The sequence below is a fragment of the Temnothorax americanus genome, unplaced genomic scaffold (genome assembly GCF_048541705.1).
Source record: "Temnothorax americanus isolate GAGA-0224 unplaced genomic scaffold, ASM4854170v1 Scaffold30, whole genome shotgun sequence".
Classification (NCBI taxonomy): Eukaryota; Metazoa; Arthropoda; class Insecta; order Hymenoptera; family Formicidae; genus Temnothorax; species Temnothorax americanus.
The window spans coordinates 2,147,635-2,167,806 of record NW_027509443.1 but is presented as its reverse complement, the minus strand read 5'-3'; the positions used below and the strand labels follow the sequence as shown (position 1 = coordinate 2,167,806).

General features: G+C 37.2%; 1 protein-coding gene across 1 annotated transcript in view; it reads right to left on the bottom strand.

Annotated features, from left to right (window-relative positions):
• Positions 1-2,188: 2,188 nt before the first annotated feature.
• The window catches only part of Mesr6 (misexpression suppressor of ras 6), a 637,129-nt gene continuing 619,145 nt past the window's right edge, over positions 2,189-20,172 (bottom strand). Inside the window, exons 7-8 of the mRNA XM_077412480.1 lie at positions 4,824-5,042; positions 2,189-2,474 (exon numbers count right to left, since the gene is read on the bottom strand). Coding sequence (XP_077268606.1) covers positions 2,342-2,474; positions 4,824-5,042 — 352 coding nt within the window. The 3' untranslated portion in view covers positions 2,189-2,341. The remainder of the gene's footprint in view (positions 2,475-4,823; positions 5,043-20,172) is intronic.

Sequence of the window (20,172 nt, the reverse complement as noted above, 5' to 3'; positions counted from 1 at the left end):
AAATTGTGAATTATAAAGAGTCTGTGCGCGCGTTAAAACAATATTTACATTCGCTGTAACCTGGATGACAAAAGTATTAACAAGAATTTCTAATCAATTTATTCTGTTATCCCGTCGCGTCATACTAGTGTCTTGAACATTTCAACACTAACTAATTTCTTTAGCCTGCACTAAAATTATACACAATGTGCATAATTCTATATGTTTAAAGATTCGATACATATCAATTATAAAGATTTAAATAAAAGGATATATTAACTTCTAAAAAAAATCATGTTTTTCAAAGCTAAATAAATTTATGTATTTATCTATCCGTACAAAGAGTATTTCTCGATCAAAAGAGACAATCACATAAGCCTAACATAATTCATACTTTTCGTGAGAAAGAGAGAAAAAAGACATTTTATAAAGTGAGAAATTTGCGAAAAGTCACAATTGGCTTTTATCTCGTCTTGTTTTCTCAACTCGTAAAATCCACCATCTGAGACGATCGCGTATCCGCGAGACGAAATGTAAGAGGTAAATGTAAATAAGTGGAGGTGTTACATTACGATGCGAGAGAGACAGAGAGAAAAAAAAGAGAGAGTCCTGTTGTAAAATTTCCGGACGGGACGGAGTCGGCGGGACGGAAGGTCGCACCCGTTTTTTAATTCGAGGTCAATGACGCTCGAGGGAGACTTAAAACTCGGGGCTAACGATGGGTCTGTTGACCCCCAAGATTTTTTACTCGGCCGTAGGATGAAATCGGACCACCCTGTCATTAGCATACAAAAGTCTCTCGGGCTGCGGGCCGAGCGAGCGAGCGGCCCGTACGGCGCGCGGCGCGGCGGTTAACGACAATCATTACTTGGGAGGCTGGCGACTCGTAAACTCTCGCTCCTCCTTCCCTGCGGTTGTTCCTTAACGTTCGCCCCTTAGTCGCGCGACCGCACTTCCGCATTCACCTTGCCCGCTTCATGTTAATTCCGGCAAAACCGACAACCATCTAAGTACAAAAAGTAATTCCAATACGCCCAGAAAATTTTGTATTTCACATTTTGTGTGTCTCATAAAAGAAATTGACAGAAAGAAAAAATATAATTAAGAAATAATTTGGAAAACGTTTTATCTAATTTTACAAGTGCACATTTAACATACAATTCTCTTACTCTATTTTAAGATGTTTTATATAAGATTGCATCTTTTATTACGGTAATAAAACTTGAATTTGTCAGATCAAAATTAGTTAATTTACAAAACGAGATATTTCTAATAACACTTATTAGTGTCAACAACGTTAAAACTACGCGGTTAACCTAACTCGAGAAGGCTGTACGGGTGCTCGCGTCTTCCGCTTTCATCAATCGTTTCAAACCGTGTGCAAAAAAAAAGGCATATCCGACTACTCCGAAACTCGTTGTGTGTTATGTTCACAATAGACACGTCTTAAGAGCAATCTCACCAGGAAACACCACGATCGTGGGAGAAGGAAGACGTTTATTTTTTTGGGCACTCCGATGTTTTTGTCTATACTAGCCTAGCAGCTGAAAGGGTTGCGCGGAACGTCGAAGGAAGGGCGAGAGAGAGAGAGAGAGAGAGAGAGAGAGAGAGAGAGAGAGAGAGAGAGAGAGAGAGAGAGAGAGAGAGAGAGAGAGAGAGAGAGAGAGAGAGAGAGAGAGAGAGAGAGAGAGAAGAGACCGAGACGAGACGGAAGCTCGTTGAGACGTGTGGGAAACTGGCCCAAGGTATGCAAATCCGAGACTCGTGGAACGAAGATCGGCGAAGAGGGTAGGGGGCTACTCTCGCTGCCAAAAAAAAGCAGCAACCTTCATATCGGCATTATGCTCGCGTCCCAAAGTGGACCAGTGGCACTGATCTTATGTAAATCGCCGCAGTGCGATCAAAGGACTCGTCGTTACGTCCCTTCCTCGTCGTATCTGCCTTACAATCTACGAATCTCGGAGAAGTCCGCGCGATGCGCTCTTCAATACTGTCTGAAACATTATAATTGCTACGAGGGACGATTGTGCGATCGTGTGAGAGAGATTCGAATGACATCCGTATATTTTATAATATTGTGTATCATTCATAACTGCTAATCGATATTAACTTATGATTTTAATCTAATAAGGTTTTCGGTCAACTATCCTTGTTGTATACTGTTTGTACTTACTATATGCCAATTTATTGAATAATTTTATAAAAAAATTAATGCGGAGGATATGCTTGTACACTTATTTTTATGTAATTAATAGCAGAAAACGAATTTGCTGGTTATACCTTTATTTGACAATCTGACAAGACGGGATTATAAAGGATAAAAGGAAAGAGAATAAAAGCTGCTTACATCCTTTTTTAAAAATTATTGTGCTTCTTCGTCTTGATAAATCAGTTTGATATCTATTTCCGGTCCCAGTCGTTCGCGAAGTTGGTCGAGAACGTCAACTTGAATTTGATCAACGCTTTCGAGAGGAGTGTAATCGTCCTCACTAGATCTGCAATAAAGAATTATTAATTTAATCATAAACATAGTTAATAAAAAAAAACATCTATCTTTATTCTACCTATCCTTAGACTTTGATAGAACATCTGCCGTGTGATAATATGTCACTACTCAAAACCATTTTGTGGTAACACTATTTTTTAAATATATTTTTTAAGAAACTATTATTTTCTCTAATATATAAAATAATTCTCTATTTATTAAAGAAATCGATATTAAAGCAAAGCAAGATTCACATTTATCAAGTATTCAATTAATTGCTATTATAAAAAAGCTTAATGAAAAAGAAGAAAAGAAAAGAAAAGAAATGCCAAACGCGTAAAAGTAGATCGTTAAAAGAATCGTACTTTCTATTTATTTTCTCCTTCACTTTTTCTCCATTCTTTTACTTCCGCTATTTTCACTTTTTCGCCGATTCAACATTTCTTTTATTTGCTATCTCGCCCCTCGTCTCAATTTTTGTCGCTGATTGTTTAATCGCCGTTTGGCAAACTACAAGAGAAACTGCAAACTGTCCAGAGACGATATCCGGCAGCGTTTCCGCGTCTCCTACGGAAACTAATGTGCTGAAATAGGGGTTGGAAAACAGCGAAGGGTGGAAGCAAGTCGAATGGGGTGGAATCGATTTTTTTTTCAGCTCCTGCCGGAAGTTTGAGCAGAGTCTCCGTACATTCGTTGCCAGATGGCGCCAAGTCACTTACTTTAAAATTCATGAATTTCATATATAGTTATATGTATATATATGTAACGTTAGCTCTGTATTAAGATAAAAAAATATGCATTTACCACAATAACTACAATTCAAAACGTGTTCATATTAAATACTATCAGAAAAAGACTATTTAAAAAAGACAGGATAAGATATAAAAAAGTAACGTATTCTTCGATAAGATATACATATTTCTTTTTGCGATATTAATTAATATTGTTAGCATTCTGTCTTTAGTATTTAGTTCATTATGTGAAAAAGATATTTTCTTTAAGTTTCATGGAACTTTTAAAAAATCATTCAGAAAATTTGATACAAGTCGCCCCGTAACAGCTTGTCATTTTCTAATTTATTTAGACATATATTTTTATACATCTATATGACAGAATTATTTTCATCATTTATACATTTTTTACGGTCAATAAAGTTAATGCGGTAATATACACCATATATATTGGATAAATATATCTATAAATTAAAAATATTTTTTAAATAATATCTAATATCTATGAATTAAGAATATTTTTTAAATAATATATCTTACATCTTCCAGACACATCTCGTTATCATAAAAACAAGTTCAAAGCATTTTTGCTAGTCATTTTGATATTTAGAAAAGTAACGAGATAAAAAGCTGAAAAGAAGAAATGTACAGCATTTACTTCAGGAAATCGAAGGTAGGGACATCTAGTTATGAAACGCGAAAGTTGCATGGTTTGATTTTGTGCACCCCTACGTGAAACCCACCCTTGCCTATTTGGAGGGTGGGGCTTAACGGTATACCCACGAACCTGAACCCACCCCTCGGACAGCCCCGCCGTGTCGTCCCTATAAGCCGCCCTTCTTCTCTATTTCGTGCCCACCCAACATCTTCTTCCGCGCCATCTGCAGCATTGCGGGCTTCTATTTTGCACGCGTGCAAAAGCGGGACAATATAATTTCGGTCGTTGGAAACCGTAAATTAAAGCCAATTTGTATACGACCCGACAACTTTTAATTGTCGGCATGATATACACGAGACGTTGTTACCGCGATCGCTAATTTTGCTCCTCCACCTTTAAGAGGCGCGCGACCCTCTTACCACAAAACGATTCTTGCACGCTCAACTGCATCTGCTAATTTATCACACGTGCAATTATTCCCAGCTTGTATTACTAGCAAGCGCACATGGTATCATACTTTAATAGCACAGTGTAAAATATAATCTCGTACATTAATCCGATCTTATTATAGTAGCTTTTTTTAAGAGTAAATGTTTTAGTATTTAATAAATGGAAAAATTACACAGAAATTAAAAGCTTACACATAATTAAGTTCATGTCATATCTAAAAGTATCTGTATAACGAGAAAGACTTTTGTGGAAAGATCGCTATATATGTGTCTTTATAAATCATTAGATTATAACAGATTAATCAATAAAGAAGAGAGAATTGATTGAAAATATTAACTATATACTCTATAGTTATGTAATTTTTACATGTTTTCCGATAAATCTTGTATATAGTATACTATTATTTTACTGCAGAAATAAGGAATGTTATTTATTTGATAAACTTGTAAATTTCTGACCGAGTTTCTTGTGAATGTCTAATAAGAGAAAATATTGTGCATACATTGGAAAAGTGATTTACCTGGCTATGGTGACGATTGTTGGAGATGTAGGGAGAGCCGTCAAAAACAGTCTGAACGTTCCGTTGATCAAGCGATCGAGATCGTTGGGCTCCGTCACATGCTCGGGTAGAACAGTGTCATCTATAGTGGAACCTGCATTGTACACTATCATCCAATCGATCTCCGGGTCTCTGTAGGCGCTCGTTACTTCTTGAAATAGCCGATCTACGGCTTCGTACCTGAAAAATGCAAAGCACAATTATGCTAGCATAATTATTGCGTTATAGAGTCGAGTAAATTTGATCTTATAAAAATTTAAAAAGTGATTAATCTTAATAATGCTATAAATTATAATCAGAAAATAAAATATAATCGTAAATCTCAAATGCTTCTGCAATTATATATTTCCGCACTTGTTTTATTTAGAGTACAGTTTATGAGACGTCCTTAAACGTCGATTTATCAAATTAATTAAAGACGGTATTTTTATTGGATATTGATTATATAATTATGTGAGAAAACCATCATTACTATAGTTAGAACCGGCTGAATAAATCAGATTAACAATGTATTAATTATAGAATAATGAGTATTTATAAAAAAAACTTGTAAAAAAAAAAAAAAATAAATCCTTTCAACGACAAAAGCGTTTTGTTTATGAAAAAGTCGATTGCATAGGTAATTTGTGAATTGTGAACTTTATCGCGGACGCGCGTAACGATGAGCGAAAGCAGGCGGAGGACAAAGGTGAACGGTGGAAAGTTTATAATACCCCAACGATAGCGCACGCGTGGCTGCAAAAGTTGAGGTATTTCCTGAAGACACGCGACGAAAGTTAACACGGCCGCAAGAACGGTTCCGGGTGCTTGTAATTTGTACTTCTCCGTTCCTCTACGAACGCTCTTTATCTCCCTCCCTCTGGACTCCCTTATACCGCCCTCTGCTTTTACTCTTTATCTGATCACAAGTTTTCCTCGTTTTCTGCAGCTGCAGTTCCTGATGGCGCGGCACGATCGGACGATACCTCCGTTGACAAGCAGGGGCCGATCATCTGTTTTTTATTTAGATTATCGATAATGATATCATTGAGGATGACGATGCGGGAATCGCGATGGCGCGGGCTTCGTAAACCTGCTTCGTAATAGGACGTTTTTAAGCGTGCTGCGATACTCGCGTAGACTGTTATCATCATTAGCGTTTCGTGGATATACCGGGCGTTTAGTTACCGTCACAAATTAAGCTTTAAGAAAAAAAAACAGATTGAGATAAAATCCTATTCTTTATTTATTCTCACAGAACTTTAGTTCGAGTAATATTTAAATACTGGAAAAATTCGAAAAAGATGTGCGAATAAAATGCGATGCTTGCCGAAAACTTTTAACGGTAAAATTTTCTGCAAATTAGAAGACAAATAAAAGAAATACCAATTAATATTCAAATGAAAATTAGAAAACAAATTTCCAAGCGTATATAGACACGCGTATCGCATTCGATAAGAGAAAGTCGAGGGTGTCTTTTACAGGGCGCGGGGATACGAACCGTCGCGCGCGAGCGACATAAATTAGTCGACGCACGCGCCGGAAAGTGAGACACTTTTGATATTAATAACGGAAACGCACGCAGACGACCGACGACCCGTCGCGCTGTATCATTTCACCGCGCCGATGCATAATTTTCGAATTAAGGAAGCTCTTACCCGGCTGCTCTAATCAACGTAGCAACCAAAAAATTATCATTAATAATTGGTTATAAAAAATTATCGAAAAATTAAATAAAAAAATAAATAATGATTTTTACATAGTGTAAGAGTAAGTTATATGTTCTATTAGTGTAAATATTAAAATTTATACAATAAATCAGTTGACTACGTCAGTGCTAAAGAGCAGAATAATAACATGCGCGTGTTACAACGTCGTCTGCAGCAGTCTGCAGCTAAGTGAGGTGTAGCCGTGTAGCGTTGTAGCGATTGATGCGATGAAGAGATGGAGCCAAAAGAAAGATATAACGTGAGAATGCTGAGAAGGGAAAATGAAAGGAAAATTGTCGAAAATAAAGGTTGTCAATGCGCGAGAGAATAATTATGCCGCTACCATACAGCGCAGAGAAAAGACATGTGCAAGTGAGGTTAGAAAGAATAATTAACATTGTTTAATTTTTGATTTTCAAGGTTTGATTGGCAAATAATTGAAACTTATTGTTTATATAGGTACAAAACAATTCTCCGGAATGTTTGCATGCAGAGGATCGATTAATACAACATTTGAAACTTGGCGCGATTTTGACACTCGGAAGATCATTCGCCTAACCTGTTGTACGTCATATTAAAACTACAATATCTTTTATAACTCATCGTCAACACCAAGTTTTTTCTTATCATTAGAAAGATTATTATTTTAACTACAATTCCTTAGTTTTTTTGTTTATCTGGCTCGCAAACTTGCCGAGAAAATACATCACTTCCGGTAAAAATTGTAGTGTTTACCATATGCCCTGTGTTAAAAATGCGAATTTTAATACTGATATTTTTAAAATTTTTATCGTCAACCTATGCTAAAGTTTTGGGCATCGGTTCCTTGTGGTTCACTTTACAACATAATTTAATTTCATAAAGATCTGTCGTTTTATGATCGAGGTAAGAGCCTCCTTATAAGTTAAGCGGTCTTGGGTTTAGATGATCACGGTAACCGAGCGTCCGTTCGTAATAGACGTAATTGGTGAGAAGAGATATATATATTCTTTCCTTTCCTCATCCCTTCTTTTTATGTACGGTGGTACCAGGTGCTACAGAGCAAGCGGCCAGCAAGCGGCGCGCACCTCAGTCGCTAACGCGCGTCAACTGTTTATAAGAGGAGGCCCATCGTCGGGGCCTTTCTCTCTCGCCCACTTTTTCCTCGCTGAATATTAATTATTCTCCTCTGAAAGTCGCACCTGCCCTAGCCGCCTCTGGGCCGGACACACGAGCCCGCTTCTTCGTATCTATCACAGCTCGTGATTCCCACCGCAAATTATTTTGACAGTTGGGTAACAATGCCGGTTAACGATCGATCTCGAGGGAACGAGAACGCCGCTGCGTCTTCGTACGTGCAACTTCGTGCGAACAGCGCTGCAAATGATTCTCTTGCGACTCACGGTAGCATCCGCGCTACTATATACCTATTTTTTGGATCCTCGCGAAGATACTTATTTAGATAGCTTGCACTGTTAGTTAAATTTGCAGTGTCAAATTATGCTCAATTTGAGTCATTTTTTATCATTCTTCTAGGTCGGCCCTTGCTTTCCCCCATATATTAATTGATTAATTTAATTAAAACAATGTTAATGTAATTAAATCAATGGAGTTAAAATAATACTGCTTTGGGTTAAAATAATAAATTTTGACACACATAGTAGTTAAAAATAACAAAATGTTATTTTTAACTCAAGGTATTGGTTTAAATTTCATTCTTTAATATTTAACAGCATAGTTAGAACAAATTACAAAATGGTTAAATGCCAAATGGCTAAATACCAAATATTTAGATATATTATAAGAAGAATGAAGTATATCAACTATATTTACACTCTATACTTGTGAAATACAACTTTTTCACAATAATTAATCTAATAAGCAGATTATCTGTTTGTATAGTGATCCGAGAAGGGATGATTTAAAGAAGAAAGCAATAGTTTTGCATATTATGTCTCGCTAATTTAAATATAATATCGACAACACTGTTTGTAAAATCAGAGATACAATCCTCTGATAAATATGACATAGACTGATTAATATTCATGTACGAAGAGGATACGATAAATTGTAAAATAAAAATGTCACTCATAATTTTTTGAAATATATAAAAAATAAATTGAGTTGGGATTATATTCATTTTACTGTTACACGAATATTGTTTTAGCAATTAAAACGTTTCGTAAAAAAAAACTCGAACAGAATGAGACATGATCGATGATGTTTAGGTATCGTTGATAGGTATAATTATAGATGAGTTATTATACTCGTTACAAGAATGTGTTTTAACGACGCGTGTTTCGTGAACATTCAATCTTGAAAAGCGAGACCGCATCGTTAGCGCGCGATCCATTAAGAACCTGGAGATTCGAGAAATCACTAGGTTTACATCCCTCTGATTCTCTTCGCGTAATTCAAATTTAATGCCCGCAATTTAGGAAATTACAGATAATTGTGGAATTCCGATCTTTGTTAGATGCCAGGTGCATTACACGAAAAGACTTTTGGTAGTATAATAATATGACGACGATAACGTACTAATTGCAAAATCGACTTGCTAATAGTATTGTTAATTTTAAGAAACAATTAACATCGTTAGCAGGCAAAACTAAAAATTAAATAAATACCACAATCAAATTAATAAACCATTTATAAATATGCAGTAAACTATAATAAAAATTTTTTTCTTAAACTTAGCTTGCAATTAGTCTTTTCATTGATCTAGTTTCTTGACCTGTTTTTTTTCTCAAAATTTCAGAGAAGTCTATATAATTACAAAAATATATTAAAAATAAAAGAACTAACTTTTTTGTGCATAAATTTACGGCAGTAAGAATAAATAACAAAAGTCTGATTCCAAGTAGATCTCATTTTAATAGATATTTATTTTGAGATATATATTTTTAAAATTTTAATGTGTGCTGATACTAAAAGATTGTGACAAAAGTGATTGTGATCACTTTTGACATTTTTTTAGAGAAAGAATGCCAACATCAAATCCGTTAAAAATTTTAACCCCCTGAGGCATTTTTCAATATTATCTGTGACTAGTATGTCAGTTCATTGTAAAACATCGGATTTTTACGTATTGTTATTGTGTATTTTATTCTCAAGATCTTGCTAAAATAAGAACTGGAAAAAAAACAGGAAGTCACACACAGACGTGGGAGATCATGATTTGTTACGTGTATGAAATATTTTCTTTTTCATCCTTTATATTACTGACGGTAACGATATCGAGCGGTAGGGTATTATCCGCATGCTGTCACGGCTACAATTATATACGGCGGCAAAAACGATCGCGAGATCTCTTTGGATCTTTTTTTTTTGCACTTATTCCAGGAAGCAGATGTCACGAGATACTAGCACCAACGCATCCGCCTCTATCTGTACGATTCATATTTTTCGACGTGTGACCGACCGGTTTTGTTATTTTCCACTCCTCTCACCCTTTATCTCTGTCTCTCCTTTTTTTTCGTAACACAAGCTACTGCGTCCTCGTACAATGCGAGCGCGAGCGAGAGAAGGAGCTCGAGAGGAGAAGAGAGACCAAAATAACGAGGAAGGAAGCGGAGATACTACTGGTCCACGCTGTCCCGACGAATGAGTTAACGGACAATGGCGGTCCACGTTGAAAAAATAAAGGAAAGAGGGACGTTGAACGAAGGGCGGGGGCCCTCATTACGAAGGGCGCCCCCGGTGTGTTTGTCGATAAGGGGGCCTATATGCAAATGGCCGTCCGTCGCCGGGCGCGGCGGAAAGAAAAAGTTTCCCTCTCTCGCGCCTGCTGCCTCTCTCTCTCTCTCTCTCTCTCTCTCTCTCTCTCTCTCTCTCTCTCCTTCTCTCTATCTGTCCCGATGCCACTTCTCTCGGTGCAGGGAATAATGCCCTCCGACAGTACGCTCACAAGCAGGAACGAAGGGGGGAGGGTGTGGAGGGATAGGGAGGGTATAATGTATCGTAATCAGATGATCAATTATTAAGAGCGCGGCAAAAAAACAACGAGGGTTGACGTACGAGCGACAGGACAGGAACGTATCCGGATGCGAGGGGCCTTTCGTCCTTTTCTGCATTCGCGATCCATCCCGGGATCTCCCTAAGGCGACCGACATTCGATACGCGGTTTTAAGGTTTCATTAGAGTGAGTCGCGAAAAGCGCATAGCCAGAATTTAACATGCACACGCATTATTACGAATGCTTTTAACGTTTGTTTTAACTCTCCCGGATTACCAGGTGATCACCGACATTGTGTGTGATAAGCATAATGGAGGAATTGAAAAATATATCTATTAATCTTTATAATTGAAAATGTATTAATCTCTATAATTCATTTTTAGTCTTACGGATCTTTATATATACTGTCATAATAATAAGTTTGTTATATATATTTTAATCTCACTTGATTGTAGAAAATATTTGTGTTGATAAAATAAGAACAGTAAACATTTCTAAAACACCACTTTTCAAAATAAAAATTGTTTTCCATAAATTTAGCACATGCCATTCTTTCTAGTTGAGGTAAAATTAATATTTTTAATTTTGTATAATGAATACATTTTTTTCGTACAAGTATATATAACAATAATTTCGAGATTATTATTTGAATGAGTTATTAAAAATTTGTGCAATTACTTTTGTATAATGTTATTTATATAGATTTAACGATTTGATAAATATTTGACAGAAAAATTCTAAAGAAGTTAAACGTTAGTTGCATGAAGGAGAGGGGGTTATTACCCAACGATCTTACATAGTAATGGTATCGTCTTCTTCGTGCTCGACCTTTCCTCTAGCCTGGATCCAACCGAACTTGTTTTACACGAATGTTTGCCGAGCGTTAGGAAAATGCATCGATATCGAGTTACCGATCTATAATGGATATGGACCCAGCTGCGTTCACGCGTATGATCGAAGGCAAACGTTTATTATGCGTGACCCAAAATTTCCGTTATCTATTACCATATGCTCTGAGATGATAATGAAGCGAACACTGTGTTTTTAGTTATATATTATGCATCAGTAACTGAATTTTTCCTTTCGGCCAAATAACATGTGAATAATATCTCGATTATATTATAAGTTACGAAAATATCGACTAGTGTAAATATTTTATATTAATCAGTACCTTTATCTCGAGTAATAATTATAAACAATTCCTAGTTAAACATGTAAGTGTAAAACTAAAGTAAAATAGCGTAATATTTTTAATTTTAATTCAATTGAAGGTAATTAGACGATGTAATTACCATTTATTAAATTGTGTTAATTTAGTTATGCGTATTTTAATGTATTCACTTTACAGAATGACACCCTAGATTATTATATACTCAATTAATTAGATAAAAGACATGTGTGTATTATAAATTATTTTGACACTTCTGTCTAGTGCATTTTGTATACATTATTAATATAATAAATAATATTACAATTGAGTTGAGATATAACGCAATAATTATAAATAGACAGTAATGAAGATTCTTAGATCGGTGTTTGGAGAGCCATTCAAACTGCTGGTCTAGTTAAGTAGCACCCATTACTGATATTGGAAGCTCCCATCACTCTGTTGGTGTCAGGCGGATACCTGTCAGGTGACACGTGCCATTCGGTACACGATAATTTGGCGCGTACTCGCAGGTAGAGCGGGACGTGTTTGGGGCCGTGTAGCAGGTACACATCTATATCGAGAAACGATCCTAAGGGGCCGCCCCATGCCACCAATCAATAGATATTCATCCCCATCGAACGGTTCGGATGTATTGTCGATACTGGGTGCATTCAACTGCATTGTGGGACAGGCAGGTTGCACTGTTGCCACCGATGTGTCGCGGCAGAAGTTGAAAAGACCATTGACATCGTGTCAAGCACAGGTCGATCTTTTTTGTTACTACGATTTGTCTTGCACGAGATTCACTCCAAAATGTATTAATCTCGACAGACAATATTTCCTGATAGATAGTAACCTCGGGATCAAAAGAGATCTTTTTTTTACGTTATTAAGCTATTAAATTAACCCTCAATTAGCACACCTCGGTTGGGCCACCTCAAATGCCACACTAGTGCGATTTGAGATTTTGACAACTTTTAACTGTCGTATCTCAGTCATTTTTAATAAAAATTTATGTAAAATTTCCCTGGTAATCGAGTAGTGCATTTTATTTTAGGAAAAAAAAAATGATTTTTATATAAAAAATTAAAATATATAAAGTGCTGACCGAAAAAAAAGTGGTGCAAATTAGCACATGTGTGCTAATTGAGGGTTAAGGAAATCACTTTAATATGTTTTGCATAACTGCTGACGAATTTTGGAGAACTCGACTTATTTATAAAGTTTCATGAAAGACAAGACATTCCTCATTTCGTTACATTCGGAGTAAAAAGAATATAATAAAAATAGGAAAGAAAATGTTATATATATTAATCTCTATGATTCATTGTTCATCTTACAGATTTTTATAATGTTATATAATAATAAGTTTCCAACCTATTTTTCTTTCCTTCATATTTAACTTGGGGGGTAAATCTCTATATAAATATATTTATTAAGTCAATGTAAATATTTAACCGACTTTAAACAACAATTCCTGTCAAGAGATCATGCGGCATCTGGTATATAGGTCTAAAGGATTGCGCTATATATAGAGCTTTAATTCCTTCGTGAATTATTGACTCGTTTGCCCGAACGTCCGGGTGTTGTAACGGTATTCCAGCCGAACCCTTCTCCATGGAGACTTCTAATTAATTAACGGCCGAACTCGGTCACAATTGCGAGTGCGTGCGAAGCCAAAAGCGGCGGTGTTGCTACACATTGGGGCAGCGCGACAGCGGAAAGGAGAGAAAGGGAATAAGACGATGGGGGTCGGTTTCAGCGCGACGCCGCGCCGTCACGCTGCGCAAAAATTTGCATACGTGTTCCGGATTTAATTAGGTTACGAAACCGGGTCGAAGTTCACACACTTCATTAGAAATTCCGGTGGCCCGTTCCGTTCTGACGCAATCCCTCTCTGTCCTGTTCTTCTTCCCAGGTTACGCCCTTTTTTCTCATCATCTTTTTTGCGTACCTACCTCTTTTATTTTCATTTAATTCTTCCTGAATTTCTAATCGGTTATAAAAATAATCATTATTCCGTATAGATACAAGTACAAGAAAACCGTTATTAAAGAGAAAAATTATTTAATGTTTGTTTGCAATTAATTATAAATTGTAGTAAATATCAATATAATAATTTGTCATATTGCTAAAAAAAGAATATTGTTAACAGGTCAAAGCTTCAAATAAAAGAAAACTTTTTTATTTAAAAAATATTTACGTTAAAAAATACTTTGAATTATTTCGTCGTCACGGAGACACAAAGAGCGCAATTGTGGATTGTATATCTGTTGAGAATTACATGCCGAAGGAACATGATATGTCGGCTGATACATTCGTGAGACATATATTTCAGCTACCATTACAGATTTACATGAAAACAGCCCCTTCTAATTATAAAGCTTGCGCATTACTCGGGCAAGGGGAGCGACGTTGCTCTCCGGAAGGTGAAATAATCAAGTTAGCTTCTCTCTCTCTATGGGGCCTTATGCAAATTCGACCCTGCTACTGTATCAGCATCAGCTGTCTTAAAAGAAACTTGCGACGACGACCGGAACAGGAAGTGAAAGATCTCACGCTGTCTAATTAATTCATTTTCGTTAATAGAGATGTTTATTACTTATCTACGTCTTTGTTAACACTGCTAGAATTATGAACAAATATTTTCGCGCGCGTTTTTTTCCTCTTCACGTTATTTCACACACATTATACATGATTTCTTATAATAATACCTATAGCATATATTTTTTCTTCTTTTAGTCATTACTTGAACAATATTTTCTTTTAATTTGAAGAAAAGGGCATTTTTTACGAGAGTAATTTGATAAAATTTTTTAACGAAAAGATATTAAAATATTTTTAATTTGTAAAATAGCTGCTCTTTATCTGCAGATAAAAATATTTAATGTTAAAGATCAAGAAAATTTTGCAAAAAAAAAGTAACTGAAATATATTTAAAATAAAATTAATACGTATATATCCATTTTTGTTTTACATTTTGAATCAACAAGTTCGGAAAATTATCAAGCTTTAACTTAATAGACTAAATAGATAAAAGTTTTAATTGATATATCGGAGTATGAAGTAGACAGGAGGTCCTCGTCGCCAAATTAACAATTAGCGCAACGGCATAGGCTCTTCGATCAGCGATTCGCTTCGTAATTGCGTACAATCAGCGGTTTCTGGAGGAGCGAACGGCTTAACGAACTTCCCCTTTGTCGCTCTGTGCGCGGTCGATTATGATTCGAGAGCCAGACAGAAGCCGGGCGTAATAACAGTTTTAAAAAACTCTTGAATATTACTTACCATCGGCACGAACCTACCTCTACCGGCCGTGATTCGTCGGTGCAAATCGCAATTTAACAGTGTCAAGGAGCGATGGTGCGCGGCAGGAGATCGGGCGTTTTGCTCCTCGAGAAATTTTATCGGGAACCGTAATCCTACGGGATGGTATGGGAGGGGGGGGGGGAGGGAGGTAGTAGCCGAGTCCTTTAATAACGTAATTAGCCCGAAGGATCTAGAATTTCTGTGGCGGATCGGGAATAAATTAATGCAATTATCCTCGTGCTCCGCGGTGACTTTGGCGGGACGGAAGGGGCGGAGAGAGTTCTCCGCCCTCCTTTCGTCTATTTTCTTTCGCGATACGGTGGAAACGGTATTTTGTCTCCGACGTCCTGGCCGGATATTTATATTCGATCTTACTCGCTGCCTGTGTGGATCATCTTTCATGCTGCGCAGTTCAGTTTCACGAATCGTAATTTTTGTCCGTCAAACAAAACGGTAATAAAAAAGATCAAGTTTATTTTCCTCTCATTCATATTTCAGATCTTATATAAGCATCATTAAATATTTTTTTATGAACAAAGATGTAAAATGTGTCCCAGCAAATCGTTCGATTCAACATTTCCTCCTCGCGTTTTAAATGACGATTTTCAAGTTTCGCTCCAGCTGAGAACCCAGCTTCGCAGTCATTCGATGCTCGGCGGGTGGCTGCTTTTTAATATGTTAAATATCTCACCGTTCCCCCTTTTCCTAAGGCGAGCAAAGGTACGCAAATACACGACGTGCAATTACTCATCTTTGGCTCTTATTAAAGAGCCATAAAGAGAATTAAGGTCGTGCACGCTGGGTCCCGCGCGCGGATCACGGAGATCGGGAAGGTTTTTTATGTCTTTTCGCGGTTGTCGACCCGATGGCGACGCGACGTGACCTCGCACGAATTATCGGGCCCGTATGTCGGGAAAGAATTCTCGCGCGTATGCGCATACGTGTCACAAAAAAAGAAATAAGGAGGCCGGAGGGATCTAGACATTGTCGCTCGATAGGTCTCATCTTCCGCTTTCGTAAACGTAGTATATACGGTTTGAATTCTCGGGCACGGCCGCGAGTAAGTATGCAAATGAAATAACAAGCGAGATAGAACCGTAACTGAGCAACATCGGGTCCTTTGTGCACCCTGCTTTCGAATTTTATTATATATTCTTATTTTATATTTTTATCGAATTTTCCGTTACTTGACATTTACTTGAAAATTGACACAAAAAGTGTATTAAAATGTAAAAATTATTATATCTGGTATATTTCGTAATTGTTCGTTAGTGAAATTATTACTATTGTTGTATCAATATTAAGAGTTGCAATCATAACCATAAGGAGAAAAAATAATAATAATATAATAATTGATATTGTTTTATATTGATGTGTATTTTCAATTTTTTTGGCCTTTTCAATTTTTATGAATCTTATATAAAAATAATTACGCACATTTTAATAATAATACTATATCGCATAATAAATATTACAAAAATAACAGCAACATGCGTTGTCGCATAAAATTAGGTGAGAAATTTTGAGACATTATCATTTACTCTGTGCTCACGGTCCTGAAGACGACGTGTCCCCCGACGGTGGTCGCACAAGGGGCCCATTACGCGAGCCGGCCCCGGGACAAGAAAAAACGACACATTGTGATGTGATGTATGCGTAAGGGGTCGCGCCGCGGGACTAGAACAAAGCATCGCGATAAAAACTGGGCATGAATCCGGGCCCCGAGATGGAGGCAGCGAAGAGGAGGAAAGCGGACCAGTGGGGGCCTCACGCTTTCGAACCTGCTCGTATACTTTCAGTTTGGCACGCGTGTTCGAACCGTTTCCGCTCCTTCTCTCCTTCTGTTCTCGTGCTATTAATTCGCAAGTTTTACGATAACTGTTACGCGCGGTATTTCCCGGTAAATAGCGGGCAACAGGGAAATCACGAGGTGTTGAAGTGCGGGAACCATCAAGATTAGGCTGTGCTACGTGTGAAAATTATTATTAGATTGATAAAAGTGTAAAATTTTCAATATATCTTACAGAGTGATACTTTACGTGAAAATTTCTATACAGCTACTAGATTAGAATAAAAATTAGCTGTATATAATTGTGTAGAGATATCTTTTTAGGGACATATCATTTATAGGAGATCTCTTTTAGTATAGATTGTCAATTACTAATTGTTTCATTGCGTATACGCTAATGATACAATATGTTATTGCATAGTACATTTGTTATTGCAATAGCTTATTTAAATGCATATTAGCATGTGAATTAAGCCCGTACTATTTTAGCCCATATTAATTTAGAACTTAATATGCTATAGTATATTATGTTTCATATCCAGCTTGTCAGTTATTAATGTTATAAATAAGTGCTATTCTACCGGTGGTTGCATGCACTATTCCAGATATAGAAGTAATAATCGTGGGAGGAAAAGCGGGAGGGGTAATTAGATTCTCCAAAATGGACGATTGTTTCACGCAAATCAGCACAATTAAAAAAATACAAAAATAAATATAAAAATATATCTACTATTATTTTAAAATGTTATATATAAATTCAATTTACATTAAACGTATACCTACGATCAAAAATACAATATTTTTTCTTGAACGAGTTAAAATGATAACAGCATCACATTTTATTTACACGCGTAAAATTTAATTAGAAAACATTTTGCAACCAACAATTTTTGATGCAAAACAAAATTGTAATAACTAAAAAAATATTGTAAACAATATTGTGGTAGTTACACAATTTCCTATTCATATTTGACAAATTGTACATACTTTTTAAATTTATACAAACATATTTTTTTGCTTTAATATTTAAAAGAATTACTTCTGCGTTATACCTTTTCGTAAAATTATTTTACTGAAAATTTCGTTCACATTGGATATCGAGCGATATACCTATACAGACTTGTGGCGTACGGCGTATCCACCTGGATACGGAAAGAAGAAGAAAAAGAAGAAGATCCCCCTACGAGGATATCGCGGGGCGGAAGAGCGAGACGAGGGTGATACTGCGTATGGATTCGCCTTGAGCTATTCCGAGGGCGAAGTTAGGATGGTTTGGAAATGATGAAAAAGCTTCTTGCGTCACTGTCAGCCGCCGCCGGTCCATATTACCCCTCCCCCTTCCCCTCTTCCTGTCCACCTACCCCGCCGCATCTTTCCGCCCTTCGTCGCCGTGTACCGAAGAACTTGGGGGCCTCGCTCTATCCATCTTAATATTATTATTTCATTCCGCGAGCTCGGTTTTCAGGGCATCCTCGTCTTCTTTTTCCCCCCGTCTTTTTCCCTCTTTCGCTACTCGACGACCTAATCGTGCGATCCGCGCGCGAGAGTTCGATCTCCCTGTTTCCCCCCTTGTGCGAAAACCACCTTCCGCCCCTTCCCTGTCCCCGGGACCGATCCACACCCACCCCCGTCACCGGCACCCTCCACCTTCCGGAGCACCATCACTTACGGATCAATAGGGTATGGAAGATAAACGCATCTAGAGGGGATCTACGGGGTAGAGGACGCGCCAGCGCGGGTGGAACAACGGTGGAAAGGGGAGGGGGGAAAGAAGGGCAAAATGGTATCTCCACGCGGAGGTCCCGGTGACTCGTGTCAACGAGACACGGGGAATTTTTTGCCGTGGATGCGATTCCTTGTTGGAATCGAAGCGCTGCTCTTAGGAAATTGTCTGCTACGAGATGAGATAATGAATAGAATTGATTGAAAGGATTTACGTAAAAGAATTACATAATTACATAAATACATACAAATAGAAAGAGAATGCGCATTGCAAAAAATTAATAACTTTTATAACGTATGACATAATAATCCTCGGGTTGCAATATATAAAGATATATTGAATAGAACAGATAGGATTGGTTTTTAATTTTGTATGAATATCAGTGATAACAGAAAAGTGTGTAAAAGTTTTTCCGTTTGCTTTATAATACTCTCATAAAAACTGGACCAAAGTTTATGAATATGTATTTGTTCCATTAACGTTCTTGAAACTTTTATTTGAAAAATTAGAGTAAAAATTTGAGCGACACATTACAATTAATAATTTGACAATAGGTTTGTAAAATAATCAAAGTCCCGATAGATCAATGAAGCAACATTGTTATTTAAAGTTTTATCCTGACCGAAGTACCGAAGTGATGAGTTTTGCCAACATTTACAAAATACAAATAGTAGAATTTAAAATTTAACGGGGATGACAATCCATCGCGTTACAAATCTGCAATGGGCATTATTGAAAGTATCTCGCACGGTAACGAAGAGGAGATGTTATTCAACGTCATTTCTTTTATCGATAAACGAGATGAAGCCCGAGTTTTCTTCTCGAAGGAGGAAATCGTTAAGAGAGCGACATGCAAATTCGTTCGAAACTTTCATCCACCTCCGGCTCTAGTACCCTCTAGGCGAGAAAAGCGGGACACAGGGGATGGGGGCGCGAAAGGCGGGAAAAACGAATGCGACCCTCGAAGAAGACGAAGAGCCAGGAGAAGGAAGAGGAACAAGAAGGAAGGTGGAAGAAGGCGGGTGTTTTCTGTTCCTGGCTCGTGGCGATTTATGCGCCCGAAATCGCGCACCCCCGCTGGAAATGAAACGTCGCGTCGCGAGGAAAAAGGGTATAGAAGAGAGATAGAGGCTGGACGATGGCGCGGGCGCGGGCAGCAGTCGGCGATGGTGGCACGTGAAGGCGAGCGAGCAGTGGATTTTCTACGTGAGGTGCTTACGCATGACCTCGTTGTCGCGAGAAAAATCGAGGATATGGCCGGAATCCAAGAAGAGTCTGGAATACCGTTTCAGAGAGTTTCGATGATGGCGAGGCGATCGGAATATATGTAAGCATGATTCCTCCAGTGTCGGTTTGAAATTTTTTAATTTGCCGTGAGCTACGGTACGTAATAACATTAATTCGCATAACTTCTTTTTTAATATTGCACAGATAATCTAGTTGTTAAACGAAATAAGGGAAACTGTATTTGATAAATTTGTCGCGAATTACAATTAATTTGTTACTAGCGTTATAATTCATATATGACCCTCTTTTCTTTATAAGAAAATATTTATAATTCGTGAATCTCTTAATTTTTTTAACTTTTAAATACAACTTAGCTCTTATTATATGTACCGAATATTTCCAATCTTCTTCTAACATGTAACGTGAATTGTGTGTGTGTGTGTGCAGGTATAAAGTAGCCTTTCATTACCTTATCTCGTCACGGGAGTTA